The 20252-nt window shown below is 45.3% G+C and overlaps 1 protein-coding gene across 1 annotated transcript; it reads right to left on the reverse strand.

Annotated features, from left to right (window-relative positions):
- Positions 1 to 922: 922 nt before the first annotated feature.
- On the reverse strand, positions 923 to 15363 carry LOC130377683 (cyclic nucleotide-gated cation channel beta-3-like). The gene is made up of 18 exons (XM_056584838.1): positions 15217 to 15363; positions 11815 to 11869; positions 10649 to 10922; positions 7692 to 7852; positions 6984 to 7298; positions 6110 to 6318; positions 5749 to 5799; positions 5520 to 5606; positions 5087 to 5151; positions 4733 to 4855; positions 3630 to 3771; positions 2840 to 2999; positions 2285 to 2382; positions 2094 to 2177; positions 1746 to 1864; positions 1424 to 1576; positions 1087 to 1228; positions 923 to 984 (listed from the first exon to the last, which is right to left on the reverse strand). Exons 1-18 carry the CDS (start codon positions 15361 to 15363, stop codon positions 970 to 972), a joined length of 2400 nt encoding a protein of 799 aa, XP_056440813.1. The 3' UTR covers positions 923 to 969.
- Positions 15364 to 20252: the final 4889 nt, after the last annotated feature.

The raw sequence follows: 20252 nt of genomic DNA on the forward strand, positions 1-20252 counted from the left end.
CACGGTTCAACCCCTAGCAGTCTCATTGGTTAATCCCCCCCTGCTGGGGGAGATCAGCCGTCCTGACCTCGTAGCCAACGGTACAGTAGGGCCCACGCTGTGGTATTCATAGCAGAATTGACACACATCGGGGCCTGGGAAGGTCCAGGTAAAAGTACTGTCGCTACTCAAAATAAAACAACATATGTTGATAAATACGTTATAAGGGAGGCTTTACTTAGGCCTACTTATGATATGATTAGCTAACTTGTGTGATTCCTTTGTTTTGGCTGAAACATTTTTGCAGTTTAAGAAAAAGGTTAATAAACGTTGAAATATGAGTGCCAAAGGTTTTCTGGGGATAAAGAGAAGAACGACAGAAAGGGAGAGAGAGAGAGTGACCTGATTGTGAGAGCAACAGTGAGAGCATTTGGTTAATTAAGTCCTGACTGCGTCTCAGTATAGCTCAGGGGATTATAGCACACCTCTCAGTCGCTCTCCACAGCAGTCATGTCCAAATGCAACCACTCCAAAACAACAGAGGGGAAGACTTCAGGTTAGCAGGATAATAGATTTATTCACAAAGATGTTATTGCAGACAACGCAAAGCACACATCCAGTTATGTTTTGCCATGTCATTTGGAGACCTGACTATAAAATATCATCCTTATGTTAGGCACTGTATTATTGTGTATTATTAGCAAACTGATAAAAAGTGATGGCAACGAAAAGGACAAATACAACTTTATATTTAAAATGAGTATAACATAATAATAATAATATAACAACAAAATATCATCCCCACAAGCGAGTGAATATATTTACATTTGTAGAATCTCTTTCAAATATCTCACACCAACCAAATTACCCAGACTAAGAGACATCTACGCAAACTCATGACAGGAAGGTTCAAAACACACTGTGCATTCACCTCCATTAAAGCAACAAAGAATAAGAAAGTACAAAAAACGTATGGCCTCGGATTCCACGTTATGAAGCCGCGTTCTGGAGAGGGGAAAAGGGAAGAGTTAGTAAGGACTTCTGCTCACCTGCGTTTCTATTATAACAACCCTGATTGTTTCACGTGAGAAGTAAGCTTCGGATAACCTTGAGTTTTAGTAGCTTGTTGAAGTTCCCACCAAAAGCGCGCAGGAGTTTGGGAGTGGGGGGTTTGGGTCCGAAGAGTGCCAGACCCGTCTTCTTCTGTTCTTCTATCTTGGCCGCCGGACCTTTGGCCTTCATTAGTTTCCTTTCAGATCACACACACACGCACACGCACACGCACGCACGCACGCACGCACGCGCGCAGACAAATACACACAATTTAGATTCTGATACTGAATTAATCTCTTGATCATTTAAACACTTGAACTAAGAGTTGTTCTACTTTTACCTCCACTATCTAGTGATATCAATCCCCCCCACCCTCCCCTTCTAGACTCACTTTCCCTTCCTGGCCAGCACCTTCTGGGACTCTGGGTAGTGCACCAGGATGTCAAACAGATCCTTCTTCTCCAGGACGAAGAGGTTGGCAAAGCCGTGAGCTTTCACGTTAGCCGTTCTCCGGTTACCGCCATCTTTGGAAGACTGCAGCAGACTTGTGGGGAAAAAACAACATGACAGCCTGAGTCAGACTCCATGTTGGCTTGGGTATTTTTCTGTTGTTGTGTGCCGACTGAAATAAGTTCTATATACACGTATGGTGCACCAGCATTAACATGCTGGTTGTGTGTCAAAAACATACAACGTTGGTAAAAGATCCATGCCTGATTTCTCCAAAGACACAGCCGGCCTTCAGCGTGACAAACACTATGCTGTTGTCCGGTCCTCCCACCACCTGCACCGCTCCACTTTTGATGATGTACATCTCTTTACCGATGTCCCCCTGTCCAGCAGACAGTGGAGAGCAGAAAAGACCACAGTCACTTCTTCATGTAGGAAAGACGTTTAAAAATGCAGGTGCAAAGGGTATTTTCTTAGCCCTATAAATTGAAAGAGTGCATTGATCGAAACACATTTAAACACTCAAAAGTTATGTCCAACTTATTCAAGAGCAGTGGAAGTTCAGGTTAAATGGGAACTCCTGCTGTAAGACATGCCATGTCTTTACTGACCTTCTTCACCACGAAGTCGCCCGGAAGATAGATGATGGATTTTAGCCTCAGCAACATGTCCAACAGCATCTGCTGGTCACAGCCCTGGGTGGGATGAAATCAACACAGAAAATTGCATTGTAAGCCTCAGTGAGTGCACCCTAGTGGTTGTGGTGTCACGTGCGTGTTGAATGTGCAGGGCACTCTGTCACCTGAAACAGAGCGATCTTCTGGAAGGTGGCCAAGTTGATGTCCACAGCGATGGCAGTTCTCATTACCAGGGGCATCTTGTCCAGCAGCTCGGACTCATCTGGGAGTAAAGAGGGGAGACAAGAGCGCCAAAAAGATATACCAACAAAATGCTTTCAAAATAAAAGGCCTACCCTCAAAATCCTCCCTCGATAAGAATGACCAATGAAAGAATTACTGGAGGGAGCAAATTCTTAACAAATGGCAACGAAACAATAAAATCATTATCTCTTCAAAATAATCCGGACAGGACTAAAAGAAAAAAATAATCTTTCACTGAAAGTAACAGGGAACCCCAAATCCCATGTGTTTTTGGTTTTAGTCTCAGCCCCAAGTAACCGGTGCCATTTTGTCGATGGTACTAAAATAATGGTATAATTCTGAAAAAATTCGGTCTCATCCTGCCGGTCTAGTCTGCTCCACACTCAAGTCCTGTTCCTTATGCAACGTTCGTTAGAAGAACCCAACACTGACCCTTAACATCCATCCGACCCCTCCATGAGTGGGACCTCACTTACCCAGCATGCCCTGGGCGTCCCAGGTGTACGTGTACCAGGTACGGATGCGGTTCTGCACCAAAGCGGGTATGTTGTTGTTCACCATGTAGGACACGGTGTTGTCCATGGAGGTCCGGAAGTAGGTCTGTCCTGTGGTGGCAGCGCCTATCACATCCCTCATCTGACACACCCAGTGAGAGACGGAGTCAAAACACAATAGGAGGAACACAGTGTGCTACAAAGTGTGTTTGCATTACTTGTCGGTCGTACAAGGAGTCTCAAAACTGGGGTTAAATCCTGCAGGATCAAGACTACATTTCCCAGGCTGTACCTCCTCTGTAATCACAGCGCAAACTAGTTTGGAAGAGAATACACAATACGAGGGGATGCACATTTATATTTAATACCTACTGTGGTGATTTTGATTTGATTGATTTGGGTTGTTAAACAGCTGTATCAAAACGGATTCAACACAGTGTTTAAACTCCTTGTATAAACTTCAAATGCACCTTTTTTTGTCATCCTATTGTGCAATACCATCCGCAATTGATGAATGTTGCAGAACATGTTCTAATAACCTTTCTGACCATTCAAGGATGGTATATACAGCACTAAAGCTACTGCACCCATTCTACACCACTCCTCCCGCACTACCTTGACACACAAAACCAAAACAGACAGAGAGAGACACTGAGGGAGCTGATAGATCTAACCAGAAACTAACGGAACGGAACGGCGCTCTGGGACATACTAGGGGAGGGTTCTCCTCTCTCTCCATTGTATTCCTATTGGTCGGCTCTGGCTGTTTTACCTGGCCAATCAGACTGGAGAATACAAAGACGCCGATGAAAAAGTTAAGCATCTGAAAGGTAATCTCAAAGACTGTGTGGGGCTCGCTAAGACCCCCGATGTTGATGAGACTGCGGACCGCGTGGTAGAAACAACGCAGGTACCTGTGGAGAGGGGGGGGGGAGAAGGGGCGACAAGGCTTTAAAATGGGGGCTCGGAACAGGGGCCTTGCTTCTGCGTGGTGAGGTTCGGTAAATGTGTTGCAATTTCAGCTATTTTTCTGTTGATTGATTTCCTTCCGATTATTTATTATGCCTGCTGATCATCTTCTATGCAGACTGTAAAAGTCAAGGATTGGCTCCTGGGGAAGAGTCATTTTTAGTTCAGGGCAATAGGCGACTCGCGGACTTGTGTAATTGAACACTTAAGTACCTTTATTTTGAAAAGGCTCTGAGGGGAAATTGTTTCACTGCATGACAACAGCTGCTGAAAGAAGTTAATAATATTTCATGTATAAAGTCCTTAAACATGAACTCAGGAAAATAAATAAAGAAAATACAAATTTAAAAGTATTGAAGACACAAATGATACAGTAGAGCACCAAAAAAGTACAGCACATTCAAAATTCAAAAGGTAAAAAAGGAGGTAAGCTAAATCTACCTGGCCAAGAAAGATGGACATAAAGAACGCCCCAAAAAGGTAGTTAGTCATCTGAAAGATCTGTCCGAACATGGAGTCAGGGAGGGGCAACTCTGCAATCATCAGCAGTGACTTCTCAGCATAAAAGAAGCAGCTGAGGTAACTATACGGCAGCAGTAGAGATAGAAAAATACCATTGAGTTACCAGGTAGGGAAATTAGGGACTTTATTGTCAGCACATGTAGTTATCTGCATTTGTTAAATATAAATACAATTTAAAATTGAATTAAACATACATTTAAAACTAAAAGGGCTAATGCTGAATTTTTTTTTGAAATGTTGTCAATCTTTTTTTTTGCTTTGCAAGTTGCCACAGATATGTAAAAAATAAACATTACATTTGCATGTAGATTTCTGAATAGCTTCTTTGGTATAATGTATTCAAAAGCATTAAAAAAGAAACATAAATCAAAGTGAATGACTCACGCGCTCCCCTTGCCAGAGTAGACCCACTTGGTCTGGCCGATGCCCTGGTAATCTGAAGCCACGTAGTAGAAGCATGCGTTGATGTGGAGCATGAAGAGAAGGTAGCCAATGGTCCGAATCACTCTGTAACCACAAGCAAGAAGCTTTTTTTTTTTTTTTTTTTTTTTTTTTCTCTCTCTCTCTCTCTCTCTCTCTCTCTCTCTCTCTCTCTCTCTCTCTCTCTCTCTCTCTCTCTCTCTCTCTCTCTCTCTCTCTCTTCTTTTGATTATTTGTAACGGGCAAAGAACAAAATAATTTATTAACAAATTATGTTTCAAACATGTTGATATAACATGTGTGTTTTTGTCGTCATACCTCCAGATGTAGGCTTTGGTCATCAGGCTCTCCAAACGATCACTGAACTCAAAGAACGTCTCTGCCTTACAGGGGTAAGAACGAAGAGTTATCACCTTTTGAATTATTTCACAAACACAGTCTCTACGTATTAGAGCTGTAACCAATCTCAATCAAATAAAATATGAAAATTGTTTAATAGTTTTGGTAATTTGTAAGTACAAATACCTAATACTGCAAAAATTCTGATATTTGGCTAATAGAAAAAAAGGAAAGACTATATAATATAAATTAAAGACTAACTTGGGACTCTGGTAAGTTTTGATGTAATTTTCTGTTATTTCAGAGATTTTCTACAATAATTTATTAATCGATTAATGGAAATAATTATTGTTTGATCAATCTACTATGAAAATAATTGTAAGTTACGCATACATTTTTATATGGATTGTACCTTTAGCAGGCGATTTGCTCTGAAGATGGATTTGAAGCCAAATTGCATGTACAACAGATCAAAAGGTATGAGACACATCATGTCCGTCTGTTGAAGGAAAGAGACAAATGTAAGAAAAAATAGCTAGCTTTTATTAATTTCATACAAAACCTTTGGCAGTGCTAATTTGCCTCTATGAATTTGGAAATATCAGCATCAACATGACCAACTAATTGCCTGAACCCAATACCTTAAAGCGCTCAGTGTTCCTGTAGTTCTTCTTGGTTAACAGCCTGTCTTTCTGAAAAACAAAGAGACAAATGCAGACAAGGTAAGAACAGCCATACTCACCTTACACATCAAAGTATGAATAACAAACAGAAAACAATTAATTAAATGAAAGGAGAAAAGCTACATAAATACATATTTTTATATTTTCCCCTTGACCAAAAACTTAAAAAAACATCTTCAAACAAACTTGTTTTGACCGTCCAGTGAAACATCAACCCCTGCTCACTCTATATCTCCAGCATACATAGAAAAACACCTCAGTTAGCAATGACCAAAAAAGGTCATTTCCTGTTTCCACCCGGCTCAGACCCTTCACTTACTATGACGTCGCCGCCCTTGACAAACTGCTTGCGCGGCTGGAAGAGGAGGCAGTCCACCAGGTAGACCAGGTCGGCCAGCGAGTCCAGCAGGAACCAGTAGGGGATGGCCTCGGCCGTGTGGTAGGGGAAGCAGAGGCGGGCCGTGGAGAACCAGAGGTTGTAGTTGAAGGCCAGCGTCACCAGGCTGAGCCACGCGATGTACACCCGGTCTGGGCATGGGGAGAGCGGGTGAATGGAAGGGCTGAGCGGGGTGGATTCGGTTCGGATTTTTTGATGGTGATGGGAAGGGAGTCTTTTTGGATTGTAAATATTTTGTTGTTTTTTGTTGTTTATTCTGGGCTCCAATGGGCATATCATGGGTTGTAAAGTGTTGACGCGGGTTGGATTCTGATTCATATATTTTTAGTTTAGCTCAGTTAAGGCCCCTCAACACGTTGTTATAAAAATGGAACGCATTAAAAAAACATGGGAAACCATTCCACGCTCATATCATCATCTATATGTCATCTCTAAGGTTTTACAATGGTTTTATTTTAGACAGAAAAGCTAAGATTAAAACTAAGGGTTCCTAACGTTAAACTCCTGACTATACATCCACTTCTAGAATGTATATTATTGTGATGATGACCCATTCTCTGTCTGTGTTTTGCAATATGCATTATGTTTATTATGTATATGTGTTTATTTTTACATTGGCATTTGATTCATACATGTTTTTTCAATATCAATATTTGTATCGCTTTACAGTACTTTCAAGTTTTATATTTTTTATCTAATCTTCAACTGTCTCCAGCAGAGCAGCTGTTGCGGAAACGTCCCCCTGCATGACCCATCAAGTCATCTGAACGTGACTCAGAAAGGCATCCCATAATACCTGTGAAGGGGTCGATGGTGTGTCCCAGCACAGAGTCCATGGCCTCCTCCAATGGCCTCAGCACGGCGTCCACCGAGGCGAGCGCCACCTCGGCCAGCTTCTTCTTCTCCTTCTGCTTCTCCAGCGCCAGCGCTGCCATCTCCTCCTTCTTCTGCTCCTCCGTCTCCTTCTTCTTCTGGTCGGCCTCCTTCTTCTTCTGCTCCTGTTCCTCTTTCTTCTTCTTGTCCACCTCCTCCTTCACGATGCGGTCCTCCTCCGCCTGCCTCGTCCTCTCCTCCATCACTCGGGCGTAGCGGTCCTTGCCGAGCAACGGTGCTGGAAGTGGAAGAACAGAACGGTAGCGTAAGTTTGAAAACCATTACTACATTGTTATTGTTGTTGTTATTTAGAAGATGAGTGTGTGTGTGTGTGTGTGTGTGTGTGTGTGTGTGTGTGTGTGTGTGTGTGTGTGTGTGTGTGTGTGTGTGTGTGTGTGTGTGTGTGTGTGTGTGTGTGTGTGTGTGTGTGTGTGTGTGTGTTTGTAGTTGTGTGTGTGTGTGTGTGTGGGTGTGGGTGGGTGGGTGGGTGGGGGTGTGTGCGTGCGTCACGCGTGTGTGTGTATCTCTGTTTTATTTTGTGTGTGTAAGGAGCAACAGTACAGGATATGTCTTCAACGGTGCAATACCCAAATAAGACGGTACACAGAGTGCGTTCCTCACGGTTACTTACTAACAGGCGGAGTGATCTCGGGGGAGGAAGCATACTGGTCCAACACCTTCTCCTTGTAGTGCTCCGTTCTCTCCCTCATCTTCTTGACGATGGCCAGGAGCTGCTCGTCTGAGTACTGGTTGATTACGACGGGTCGGGGCTCAGGAGGAGGCATTTCTTCCCTAAAGGAGAAATATGTGACATGGTTAAATCCCACTGTGTTCTTCCAAACAGCAGTACCATGACATATACCTCACAAAACATATCGTAACGGTGAGCTGTTAGAAATGTCTGATTTGCGTCAAATATACCAGTTGAACTAAAACACATATTTAAAGGGGCATTATTGGTTTTGTTGACGACACAATGATGATATGGTGCCATCTAGTGGACATATTACAAACTGCACCCAACTATGCAAAGCAACATCTCTAATTCAACAGGTGGAAAGAATGGTACTGCCACACTGCTTATGAATCTAAAGTCAGTAACAAACACATTTTTTACTACCAGCAGGACAAAAACATGTTTTTGCTTCCAACCATGACAGCTCTGTTGTAATTTTGGTATAGGCCAACCAGTGTGAAGGTTTAATAAGGAGTAAACCTGGAATTATCTTAATGACCTAAAATCCATAACGATATGGCACTTCTAGTGACAGAAAGCACAATGTTAGCTTCCGTGTGAACCGCTATTCATCAGAAAAAGCTGAATTGTTATGTATTATAACATCACTTGGAATAGACTGTATCTTCATAAGTATGTTTTGTATGTTCTTGATAATTATTGCTTTTTTGTGCCATCGTTAAGACAGATGGTTTTAGTTTCTTGAGAAAAAAACATTGGCAACACTACTTCTGCTAAATTACGGCTTTGCAGTTATTACACCTAAACACCATCATTTCATCATCAATACACTAACAACAACACTGGAAAGTACCCATAAATCCTTTCAAGGAACAGTGAAGTGTTGCCTTTGGCAGAACATGACGCCTTGGTGCAGAGGAGTGTACTGTCTCTCTCTCTCTCTCTCTCTCTCTCTCTCTCTCTCTCTCTCTCTCTCTCTCTCTCTCTCTCTCTCTCTCTCTCTCTCTCTCTCTCTCGCCGTCTCTCTCTCTCTCTCTCTCTCTCTCTCGCCGTCTCTCTCTCTCTCTCTCTCTCTCTCTCTCTGCCACCTCCACTACTTTGATTGCTTGGCCATAAGCAGAGCTACTGAGCTTCTTAGCGCCAGAAAGCTTGAAAGCTGTTAATCCACTTTTAGTTCATCTCTCCACTAATCTGCATGTTGCTCTACCATGGGGGCTATACCATGGATCACACACACACACACACACACACACACACACACACACACACGCACACGCACACGCACACGCACACGCACACACGCACACAAGCAGGCACGTATGCATGTGCTAACACCACGCACATACACGCACACACAGGCATACACACACACACACACACACACACACACACACACACACACACACACACACACACACACACACACACACACACACACACACACACAGTGTTAATGTGAGTGTCTTCAATCGAAATGTTGTTTTCAAATGAAATATGAATCAATGTTTATGATTTTCAGCATTACTTTTAAGATTGTGTTTAAAAGTGTTTTGCTGTGTATAACAGCATGTGTGCGTGCGTGTGTGTTAATGTATTTTTGTTTGCGTATCTATGTGTGTTTGTGTGTGTGTCTATCTATGTATGTTTGTGTGTGTGTATCTATGTGTGTTTATGCGTGTGTGTTTGTGTGCATGCGTGAGCGTGTGTGACGTGCGTGCGTCTGCGTGCATATTGTTTACAGGCAATCTCATCAGGGAATATGATTAATTAGTCTTCCCCGGGTGATTCATTTAACACCAATTTGTGAGTGTGGATCTCTTGGCAGACGTAAGCATAAAAGAGACTACAGTAATGCTGTGAGCCTCCACTGCGCAGCAACCTCTCTACACAACTGTAGAATGGCACAGAGCAGCTTAACTGCATCGCCTGACACTGCATGAATACCTCCAAAGGGATCTATCGCTGATGTGAACGATCATGATAATGAACAAGAGCAGTTGCCGCTCAAAACACTAATTACTGCTGTTCTCCGTCGATGATCCAGGGCACATGGTCGATACATGATAGCGTCACTGGCTTGAGTCTACTAACCGTGCTGCCCTGGGGAGCGTACCTATGTTCCCCGGGTCCTATATTCCCCGGGTCCTATGTTCCCCGCTTTGTATGTGACCGGGGAACATAGGACCCTGTGAGCAAATCTTTTTTCCGTAGGATGGTAGAGGCAAGTACCGCCTTTTTTTGCCTCTGATTCGCCTTTGATTGGTTAGAATGGCTCTCCTCCGATTGGTTATGGTTAGGGTTAGGTTTAAGGTTAACCCTCACCCCAACCATAACTCCAAACCCTGACCCTAACCCTTTTGCACCCGGGGAACATAGGACCTGGGGAACATAGGGATGACCCCCTAGCCTGCTACGTGAAAAGAGCAGTCCCGTGATTAGCGTCATAAGCGATACCTATGTTTGTCGTCGTTCAGAGTTCACGTAGGCTCTGCTTAGCCTCCCCTTCCCGACACTCCTACTTGTTGTATGTTGTACGTCCTGGCACTTAATGTATGCGTTCATTCATTGTATGTTGTATTTAGTTATAGTACTTAGTTATGTAGCATCTTATCCTAGCTATCTTTCTTGTGTATGGGGAATGGGTTAATTTAGCGATTGTCTGGTTCCATGAACATCCTTGCTGTACCGACGGCTGTATATTTTTTCACTTTTTTTGAGAAATGTACTTATTGTAAGTTGCGTTTGGATAAAAGCGTCTGCTAAATGGCATAAATGTATATGTCCTATGAGGATGCCTGTGTGAAAAGGCTGTATTCTATTGATGTTGTAATAATGAACTTTATGAAGGGAGCCGTGATAGCGTGGATTGAGGTTAGCAGAACTTGGCTCACCCTTCTTTTCCGGGTTCGCCTGCAGGTGTAGCGCCTGGAGCTGGAGCTGGAGCTGGCGTAGGTGTAGGGCCTTGAGCTGGGGCTGGCGCAACTGTAGGGGCTTGAGCTGGGGCTGGTGCAGGTGTAGGGGCTTGAGCTGGGGCTGGTGCAGGTGTAGGGGCTTGAGCTGGGGCTGGTGCAGGTGTAGGGCCGGGACCCTGGACTGGTGCAGGGTTTGGGTCTGGAGGTGGAGCTGATGCTGGTGGGGAGGCTGGGCTTGAGGCTGGAGCCGGCTCTGTAAAAGAGGGGAGAATTGGCTGAGCCGTTATAATTCAGTTCTTCGACCAACAGAGAATACAGACACATGTCATCGAGCAGTAGGTAGGAGGATGGGGCATCTTGCTCTTGGACGCCAACTGGTAAGGCTGCACACACAGGGGATTGAACCCGGTACCTTTCTACTTTGAGATGGACCCTCTTGCCGCTGCAAAGTTGTGCTAATTTACATTATACAACAACTATCAGTCAATTGAAATGGACATTTGTACACGTCTGTCCTTTTAACTGCCTCACCTTGCACTCAGAATGTGCTCAGAATGTACATAATGTGTCTGCTGTAGAGAACCAGCCATACCAAGTCACTGAGAAACAGATCCTATTGCCGGTGATTATCAAGTGAGGGAGCAGAGTCACTATGTGTAGGATGGAGTGCAGCCCCAGGATGGAAGCGAGAGTCAGACACGGATAAATAAGTGTGGGGATTTGTCGATGCCAGTGTCTGGAGAATGGCATGGTGAAAGGGATCTGGTCACTGAGTCAGACACTATTACCAGACATCTTCTACTTTTGTGACCTGGAGCAATTTGTCCGAAAACACATTCAGCTCAGCTCACAGCTGGCAGATAACCACCACACATTTAAGAAGCTCCTGCAAGAACGTCTGGCTAAGAGCAGATTTGGGATTTTTATTATATTAGTGGAGTCATCAACATTTGTAGATGATTTAGTGGATTTTAAAAAACTGCAGATGAACAGAGGATATCTGATATTTGACAAGTAGCTGTAGTGTACAATGTATTCCCACTAGCATCATGACAAGGCTGCCCAACCCGGCCTCAACACCCTCTAGAGTAGAATGTAGGTTTGAGGACGTATGCTGTTATGTAATTCACCAGAATATGACTTACCCTTAGACGTGCCCACGTTTTTAGCCTCATTCTCCTTATCCTCTGGCTTCTTCTCCTAACAAATAACAAGTCAATGAAGTCAAACACTCACGTTCATTAGTCAGGCCAACACCATTAAAAAGTCATTTTAATTTCAAGTCAATTTTTTCCTCAGGATAAATCCTTTGGCGTTTGACAAAGCACTCTCAACTCTTGCGGGTGCTTGCGACATAACCCTTAATTAAAAATGAAAGAGATTTGAATATGCCTTCTAGTGAAAAATGGCAGTCAATAGATGCTCGAAAGGAACGTATGGAAGAGGAACAGTGGTAGATAACAACCAGTACAAAAACTTCTTGAACAAGACGTCAGGAAAAGATTTTAGTCATCATTGTCATTGTGCTAGGTTAGGGGATAAATAAAAGGAAATTGTTAAACTTAATCATGCACGTCCAGATTTGTATTAATGTCAATAATGTAACATATATACAGTAAATTATGTTTACCTCAACTGTCAATGACTCGTAACATTTTCACTCTTTATATTTCTATGAATAATCTGTTTCTCGTTGCATGTATACGTTCGGCTCTGTCACCCAACTTCCCGATCTGGAATGAATTGAGTACATCTGATCTTATCTTGGTGTTGTTGTCTTCTCAATTACTGATGCGCTGCAACAAGTTAAAGCTCGGGGCAGCATCGATAACAAACAGGCATCAGTATGAAAGATGGAGGCAGCATGGGTGACTTTTACGACCACTGTTGACCCAACTGAGACAACCATCCAAAATTTGTTTTTTCGATACTTCATCATATAGTTTAAGAATACACCGCGGTTTACTCAATGCAAGATAATAAATATAATAATAGATCTTTTTTTTTACAGCGCTTTTCTAAGTACTCAAAGACGCTTTACAAAAAAGGAATACATACAGACAGTACAGACACTCAAACAAAAGGCAAATAAACTACACTACAACAATAGACAACACATTAAGAGAGCGAGAGAGGGTGGAAGATGGATGCACTATGCACAAACGTGTCAAACGGTCAGAACAGAGCTCCTCCTACCCGGGCAGCCGTAGAGGTGTCCGGGGTCTTCGGGGAGGATGGTGGTTTCGGTCCAGCCCATAGGTTCTTCACCCTGCTGAACATGGCTGGGAACCGAAGCTGTACGGGCTCCGCAGCAGCGACCGAGAGAGGACTCTATCGTCTAGAAAACACCAGCAACAAAACAACCCCTCCCCCCGTCTTGAGCCCCCCCTGGCCACTCCATAACATCTTTATCCCCTTCATATGCTCATTCTCTCCCTGCCCCGCTCTGTCTTACAGCGAGGGGTCGCTGATGCAATTAGTGCTTCACTGCTTTTAGACGCTCTAATGCTATCTTTGACCCCCGACCCACTGCAGCATATCGTAAGACATGTAAGTAAGCCCACTCATCATATAGGCTGCGAAGGCTTATAGCGTAACAGTAACCCGGCGGTGTCGGGTAGGGACACCAGTGCATATGCAGCATGTATGCAAACCCACCTATGTATTTATTTGCACTATATTTGTGATGACCACTCATGTTTAAGATATGGATGTTGAGTAGACAGTTTGCGCTTAATATAGGCTATATTTAGAGGGTTTGAAAAAGTGCATGGAGTCCCAATGTTTACTTTTTGTTTATACCTAGCCTTTCAAAATACTAGGATCGATTAAAACTTTCTGAGGTCGCTGTCTACAATCAGTGGACTCCGGGGCAGGTACTGTTCCTATAGTTCTGGCTGAAAGCCATTGACCTTATATATTTTTTTGGAAATGTTCCTTTTTTCTTTATTGAGCACAACAGCAAACAGCATTTTCACTTAGGCCTTTGTTCTATTTTACAGCTACAATGCAGAATCCACTAAAGAGGCCCATGAAGTTTTTATGAACTCCTATAAAGACCTGTTTCCATCACCCGAAGATAGCGCTTCGGAGAATGCAGAAACGTCCAGCACTCCATAGGTTCATATTGTTTTATTGCAGCCTAGCAATTACCCATTCCTACACTAAACCTAACCCTAACCCTAACCCCTAACCCTAGGGTTAGGGGAAGGGTTAGGATACAGTGGGATACTGTCTGTCTGTCCACCTGTCTTGCGTGTCAGTTAGGGTTAGGGTTAGGGTTAGGGCTTCCAACTAGGGCTTGCCTCAGTTGGAAAGAGTCCAACTGAGGGTTAGCCCTAACCCTAACCCTAACCCTACCCTCACCCCCACCCCCAACCCTAACCTACTGTCTACACCACAGGGGGCTCCAGCCTCCACCTAGCCCTAACCTACAGACTACACCATGGGAGGCTCCACCTAACCCTTACCCTACTCCTACCCTACCCCTTCCCTACCCCTAACCCTACAGGGTTAACCCTAACCCTATAATTTATGGAAGTGGCAGTTGGTAGGCGGGGCGGCACCAGCTGCAGCCGAGCGATGCGAGGATGATATATAGGTCATCACACCGTTGATGTGTCTCTTACCGTTTATCTAATGTAACGGTCTTTATCGTCGCCAGGGTTAGAGCAGCTGATTCAGAACAGAGCCAACATACACCACCAACCTCTCGAACCCTCCCCAGTCCTTAACCCCCCCCCCCCCCCCCCACAGACACACACACATACGTGCGGCAGGGAAGAAAACGTTCCGTTATAACGCGGGAGCGGGCCAGCAGTGACGGCGTGAAGGACGCTTCTCGCTCCGGTGGGCAGCGACATATGAGTCACCGATCCTGCTAATTGCCATCAAATGTGGAGCGCCTTGCGACCGGCACTATCTTGAGAAGGTCCTTACTGGCGAAGGTACTTACTGAGTGGGGGAGCCTATATTCACGGGAGTGTGAGTGGGGCGGGTGTTGGGGTGTGTGAATGGCAAATGACAGCTTGATCACTCGTTAAGCGACGCCACAATAACCAGGGCCATTATGTGGCTCTTTGGGGGGGGGGGTGGGGGGGGGACCTGGAGGACTTGATTGATTGGCAAAGTGGTCGCTTACTTGATGTTGTTGTTTTTATTCTTTGAAGAGGAATCGCGGGTAAGAGGGAAATGTTCAGAGTTACGCAAGAATACGTCGGCGACGCACAATGACGATTTCGATTGAGATATTGGGTGTGAGTCACTTCAAGCCAACAGATGGTAATGTATATGGACTGCTTCTATATATCTATGTTTAGTCGCGAATTTGCCTCAAGGGACATTTTTCAGTGCTGTGTTCTCAAACCGTGCCATGAGAAGGGTCTGTTTCATCCTCTCAAAAAATCTCGAATCGATGAGCTGTAACATCACAAATGCAACAGCTGATACTGGTAGCGCTCCATTAAACCACCTCCTGCTGTTGTGAAGTGTTGCCACTCCCACGGCACTCCTAGTGGTCCGACCAGTAGGGTTTGCGGCGTCGGCACCCCAGGGACCCTGGAAGGTTCTGGGAGGGCCCAGCGGGGGGCGCTCCGAGGCAGGCTCCGCAGAACCAGGGCTGAGACGGCCTCATCAGCCAAGCCAGCCACCGCGGGGCTCAGGAAGTTTCGAGTACTCAGCGTCCCACAGTCCATTCCTCTGTTTTACGGCACAGTTTCAATCAGAGCAAATGCATGTGTAACGACTTGCTTCCCATTTGCAAAATGATGTAGCAATACAGTTTATTTCTTCCTAAAATAATGTTATTGTGGAGCAATTATCTTAATGGGAGATATATCTTTAAAGGCCAGCAGCCATAATGACTTGGGATATGGCTTGGTGGCAGGTATCCAAAAGCTCTTGCTTTCAGATGTATGTGTATGAGATTAAAGAGGTTTGGGTAATGTTGCAGTTCTGTCAGTCACCAAATGAGGGCAGTCCACTCTTTATCCCTCTGGTCGAGTCGCTAAACCCACCGAATGTACACAAACTCAGTTCCATTCTCTCCTCTTTCTCCCTTTTCTCTCCCTCTTTCCTCTTCTCTCCTATCCTCTTCTTCCTCTTCTCTCCTATCCCCCCACAATATCCCCCCTCCATCTCCTCCCTCTATCGTCTCCTCTCTTCACCTCTCCTCTCTCCTCTCCCCATCCCATCCCTCTCTCCTCTCCTCTCCCCCATCTCTCACCTTTTCCTTTCCTTTCCTCCCTCCTCTCTTCTCACTCTCCTTCCGCAAACAAATGACCAAAGCACAGGTTTTTGGTAGAATGAACCAGATGTTTTGTGACATCACTTAGCGCCCCCAGAAAGCAAAGCATTAAAAGAGGCAGGCTGACTTACGACGCCCACCAACATCTGGCGCGTATCAGTGCTTTAAAAGAGTAGGGAGCCCCTCGGTGGCACCGCACTGAGAACCCTAACCTTAACCTCTGATTGGTTAACCCTGAATAAGTCATCGACCCAGTGGTCACTTGTCATCAACTATTTTAGGACGGCTAAGGTTAGGGTTAGGGTGAAGTGTGCATGCAGGTATGTGCGTGTGCGTGCGTGTGTGTGTACGTGTGTTGGTGTGTGTGCGCACGCACGTGTGTGTGAGCATATATGTGTATTTTTGTGCGTACAAGTGTGTGTGTACGGTGTGTGTCTCTCAGATGTATATGTGTATGAATGTGTACACATGTGTGTGTGTGTGGACTTGGACGTGTGTGCGCGCCTGCGTCTGCGTGTGGGCAATGCTACTTGTGTACGCCTGCAGTGCGTGCAGGGTATCCACCCCTTTGCATTTGGAAGCCAGACTGCAGAAAGCTGTGGTGACGCCCTGAGGTGTGCCTCAGAGCGGCGTTCTGTGATTTAGTCAGATGGTTCGTCCTGCCATGTTTTTCTGGCATCCAGCGGGAGTAAACAGCCGCCCCTAGCCAGACCGGAAAGTATAGCAGTCGTTCCCAATCTGAAAACTTTTGCTTTAGTTTGAAAGCGAGAGAACGAGGCCCAAGAACTTCTATAAGTTCCCGCCACAGAGAACGCTGATGAAAAACCTAAAGTCGAATATGTATCTTATTGAAACGCTAAACACATATACCCCAGCCTCCCACCGCATACACAATCTTAAACACTGTCAGACAAATGCGTTAAACACATTACTAAATGTTTGCAGAGGGTCAGCTGAGAGCTGGCTAACCGGCCCCCAGTTGTTTGTATAGATGGCTGGATAGAGAGTTGGAACGGGAGGATACATAACACATTTTCTGGGAGTCAAGCTGTAGGCGTTGATGGAGAGGAGCTGCAGATGCATGGAAAAACATGATTCACTCTGTTATCTGCTCCATGTGTGCAGGCTCTTTAGCACAGACTGCTCCTTTTTTGCTGTTAAGGCTAAGATGTGGACCTTCTCTCTGCAAAGTTGTCCGCCTCACAAAGGGCAACCCTTGACTGTTAATATCCTGTGTAACTAAACTAACAAACCATTTATTCACTCGGTGACGTCCGAGGGGGGTCCGTGTGTACGCACACACGTGCGCGGCGATGGCGAGGGGAACAAACGGAGGAAAGTCAAGGTTAACGAAAAGGTGTCTTTCTGCTTCTAGCCTCCCTTCTGTCTGGCACCCTCCACAGATGGAACTGCTGATAAACCACCCCACACCCCCCCTCCTGGCTTCCTCACCCCCCCCCCCCCCTCAATCCTCGGAGCCTCCCTTACCCACCTCCCATTTCCTTCGGATATGGAGGAAGAAGGCAAGAAGTGGCATTGCGTCCTGAGGTCCAGGCTACGAAACTGTAAACTGTTAATGCATAAGGTGGTAGGGTGGTAGTACGGGTGCATTCTCCCACCTCTGTCTGTAGTGTGTATGTGTGTGCGCATGTGATTGTTTGTGCGTGCGAGCGTGTGTGCGTGTGTGTGTGTGTGTACTTTCAGATGTGATTGCACTAAGGAGGAGGAGCTAGAGCGGGGCCGGTGGTTTATGTTTCAATTCCTCTCTTTTTTCTCCGTGCACGTCCGCGTGCAGGCGTTGAGTGCCTCCGCTGTACAGCGTGATCTACAGTCGCCATTCGCCTGCCTTTTTTCTAAATCTACTCGCTTCCCCGCTGATGAATGGCCCTGCCCCGGGGATCCGACGGCCATCCTGGAATAACAAAGGGATGTCGACCACGGCCAGGGATTCCTATTGGGCCCTTGGATTGCTGTTTTTCCAAGCGATAGCGGGCTGTTTTGCTTATGATTGGGACGTCCCGGCGCAGGTTCTCACTGCACTCCGCCAGGGTGTGCTAAGGAAACCCCCCCACACACCCCACCACAACACACACACACACACACACACACACACACACACACACACACACACACACACACACACACACACACACACACACACACACACACACACACACACACCCAGCCCCATCTGTCCAACATGTGTACAAACAGTATAGAGCCGCTACACGTTTATGTTTTTCTGTCCGTCTGATTTATTGAGTGGGCTCATCACATCGTAATTCTTGTGCAAAATTTCATAGAGACCCTTTTGATGGATTTGAGGATCAGGAATAGACAAGGTGAGCTGACCTCACAGACACACATGCAGGGTCCAAAGTCAACTTTTTGAATCTTTATACCTGCCTGGAGTGGAAAAATCTACGGGCCAATTATTTGTTTTGATATGTCACCCTGGAGTTTACCTGTCAAATGTTAAAGTAGACCTGTCGCTGGCTGGTGGCAGGTGTACATTTTTTACCCTGTACACATGCATGGATGCACACATGGTGGCCCACAGGCACACACACACAGGTACACACGCACACAGACATGGCAATCAAGACCCGTACACCACTTAAAAAACGCTGAATAGAGATAATTAGTTATTATTAAGTCAGGTTATCTAATTCAGTATGATTCCACCCTATTCTTTCTTTGTGTATGGATGACGTATGCCTATGGCAAATTTCATCCGGGTTTTTCTCAGACCATATACAATACCATACCAGGGAGTACCAGGGACGTGTGTAGAGCAGAATGGGATGCTTGCCATACTCCAACAAAAGAGGCAATTCAATCAAAACATCCATCTATAGATGTATGCAAAACCAGAAGTGATTCAATCTAAACGTATCTATGTGCATTTGTATTCAAAATGTAAAGTGATTCAATCTACACGTGTAGATGTGCATTTTTATTCAAAACTAAAGTGACTCAATCCAAACGTATCTATCTACAGACGGGCATTTGTATGCAAAACTAGAAGTGATTCAATCTACACGTATCTTTCTATGGATTTGCATGGAAGAAAATGCTCCCATTTGTCATGCCTATGCACATAGCCTTTGTTTTTACCCAGAAATGTGTACAGTTTCTTTGGGCAGCAAGTAGTGGGACACACAAACACACACACACACGCACACACGCACGCACGCACGCACGCACGCACGCACGCACGCACGCACTCACGCACGCAGCCACACACACACGCATGCCCCCATGCACATACGCATGTACACTCACAAACACAGGGACGGATATTTGCACATTTCCTTCGCCGAGTTCCCATGAGAGGCAGACTGTGTGCCAGGGCTGAAGGAAGGAAGTGAATGAGCAGCCTCCCCCCATTCCCAAACTCTGCCCGTTCTCTCGCCTGATTGGACGGGATCGGAACAGAGGCTCTGGCCGGACTGTTGTTCAGTCCCAAGGGCTTGTGGGTAGCGGTCCGCTGAACCAGGGGATGTGGGGATGGGAGGGTCAGAGGAGGTGGTAGGGCATTGAAGTGGAGGCCAAGGAATTGTTTTACAAAGGAAAGGCCGGATTCCGGCGAAGAAACCTGCGCCATCTGCACTTTCTTTGAGACCATGATATGTTTTATTTCTTCAGTTGGATTTTCTCTATGAATCAGCACCTAGTCCTCCCTCTCCACCCTGTGTTTTCTTGCCACATCCATGTCTGTCTTCTTTGGTTCCGGGGATTTTTTGACCGATTTTTCTGTCCTTAATCCCTTATCAAATAGTTTCTGCTACCAAGCAATCCATTGATTTGATAAGGGTGCGTTTTCGTTCATGTTAAATTGTTGTCTGGATGCCCGTAATAGTACAGGTTGTTATCTTTACAATCAATATAATCATAAAAGTTATTCTAAAACATAATTTATAACAGCGGGCCAATCTCAGGACAGTGTGTGGGGAATATTGTGTTGATCGTAGCCTACTCCTCTATATTGTCCTCCTCTCAATGGAAGGCACACACACACACACACACACACACACACACACACACACACACACACACACACACACACACACACACACACACACACACACACACACACACACACACACACACACCCCCCATCACTGCAGCCTCTCATTTCCTGATTTACTCCATCTTATTTGCTGATGCGGCCCCACTTTCCCACAGACTATCTTTTATCATTATCCCTCCACGCCACCCCACCAGCCCCCCCACCCTCCCCCCATGCCATTACCCAACGTATTCAATCTTTCCGTATTATACAGCCTATTTAATCTTTATTAGAAAGTAATAGCAGGGTGTCTTACTTAGAGCTGG

Source organism: Gadus chalcogrammus, chromosome 23, assembly GCF_026213295.1.
Source record: "Gadus chalcogrammus isolate NIFS_2021 chromosome 23, NIFS_Gcha_1.0, whole genome shotgun sequence".
Lineage (NCBI taxonomy): Eukaryota > Metazoa > Chordata > Actinopteri > Gadiformes > Gadidae > Gadus > Gadus chalcogrammus.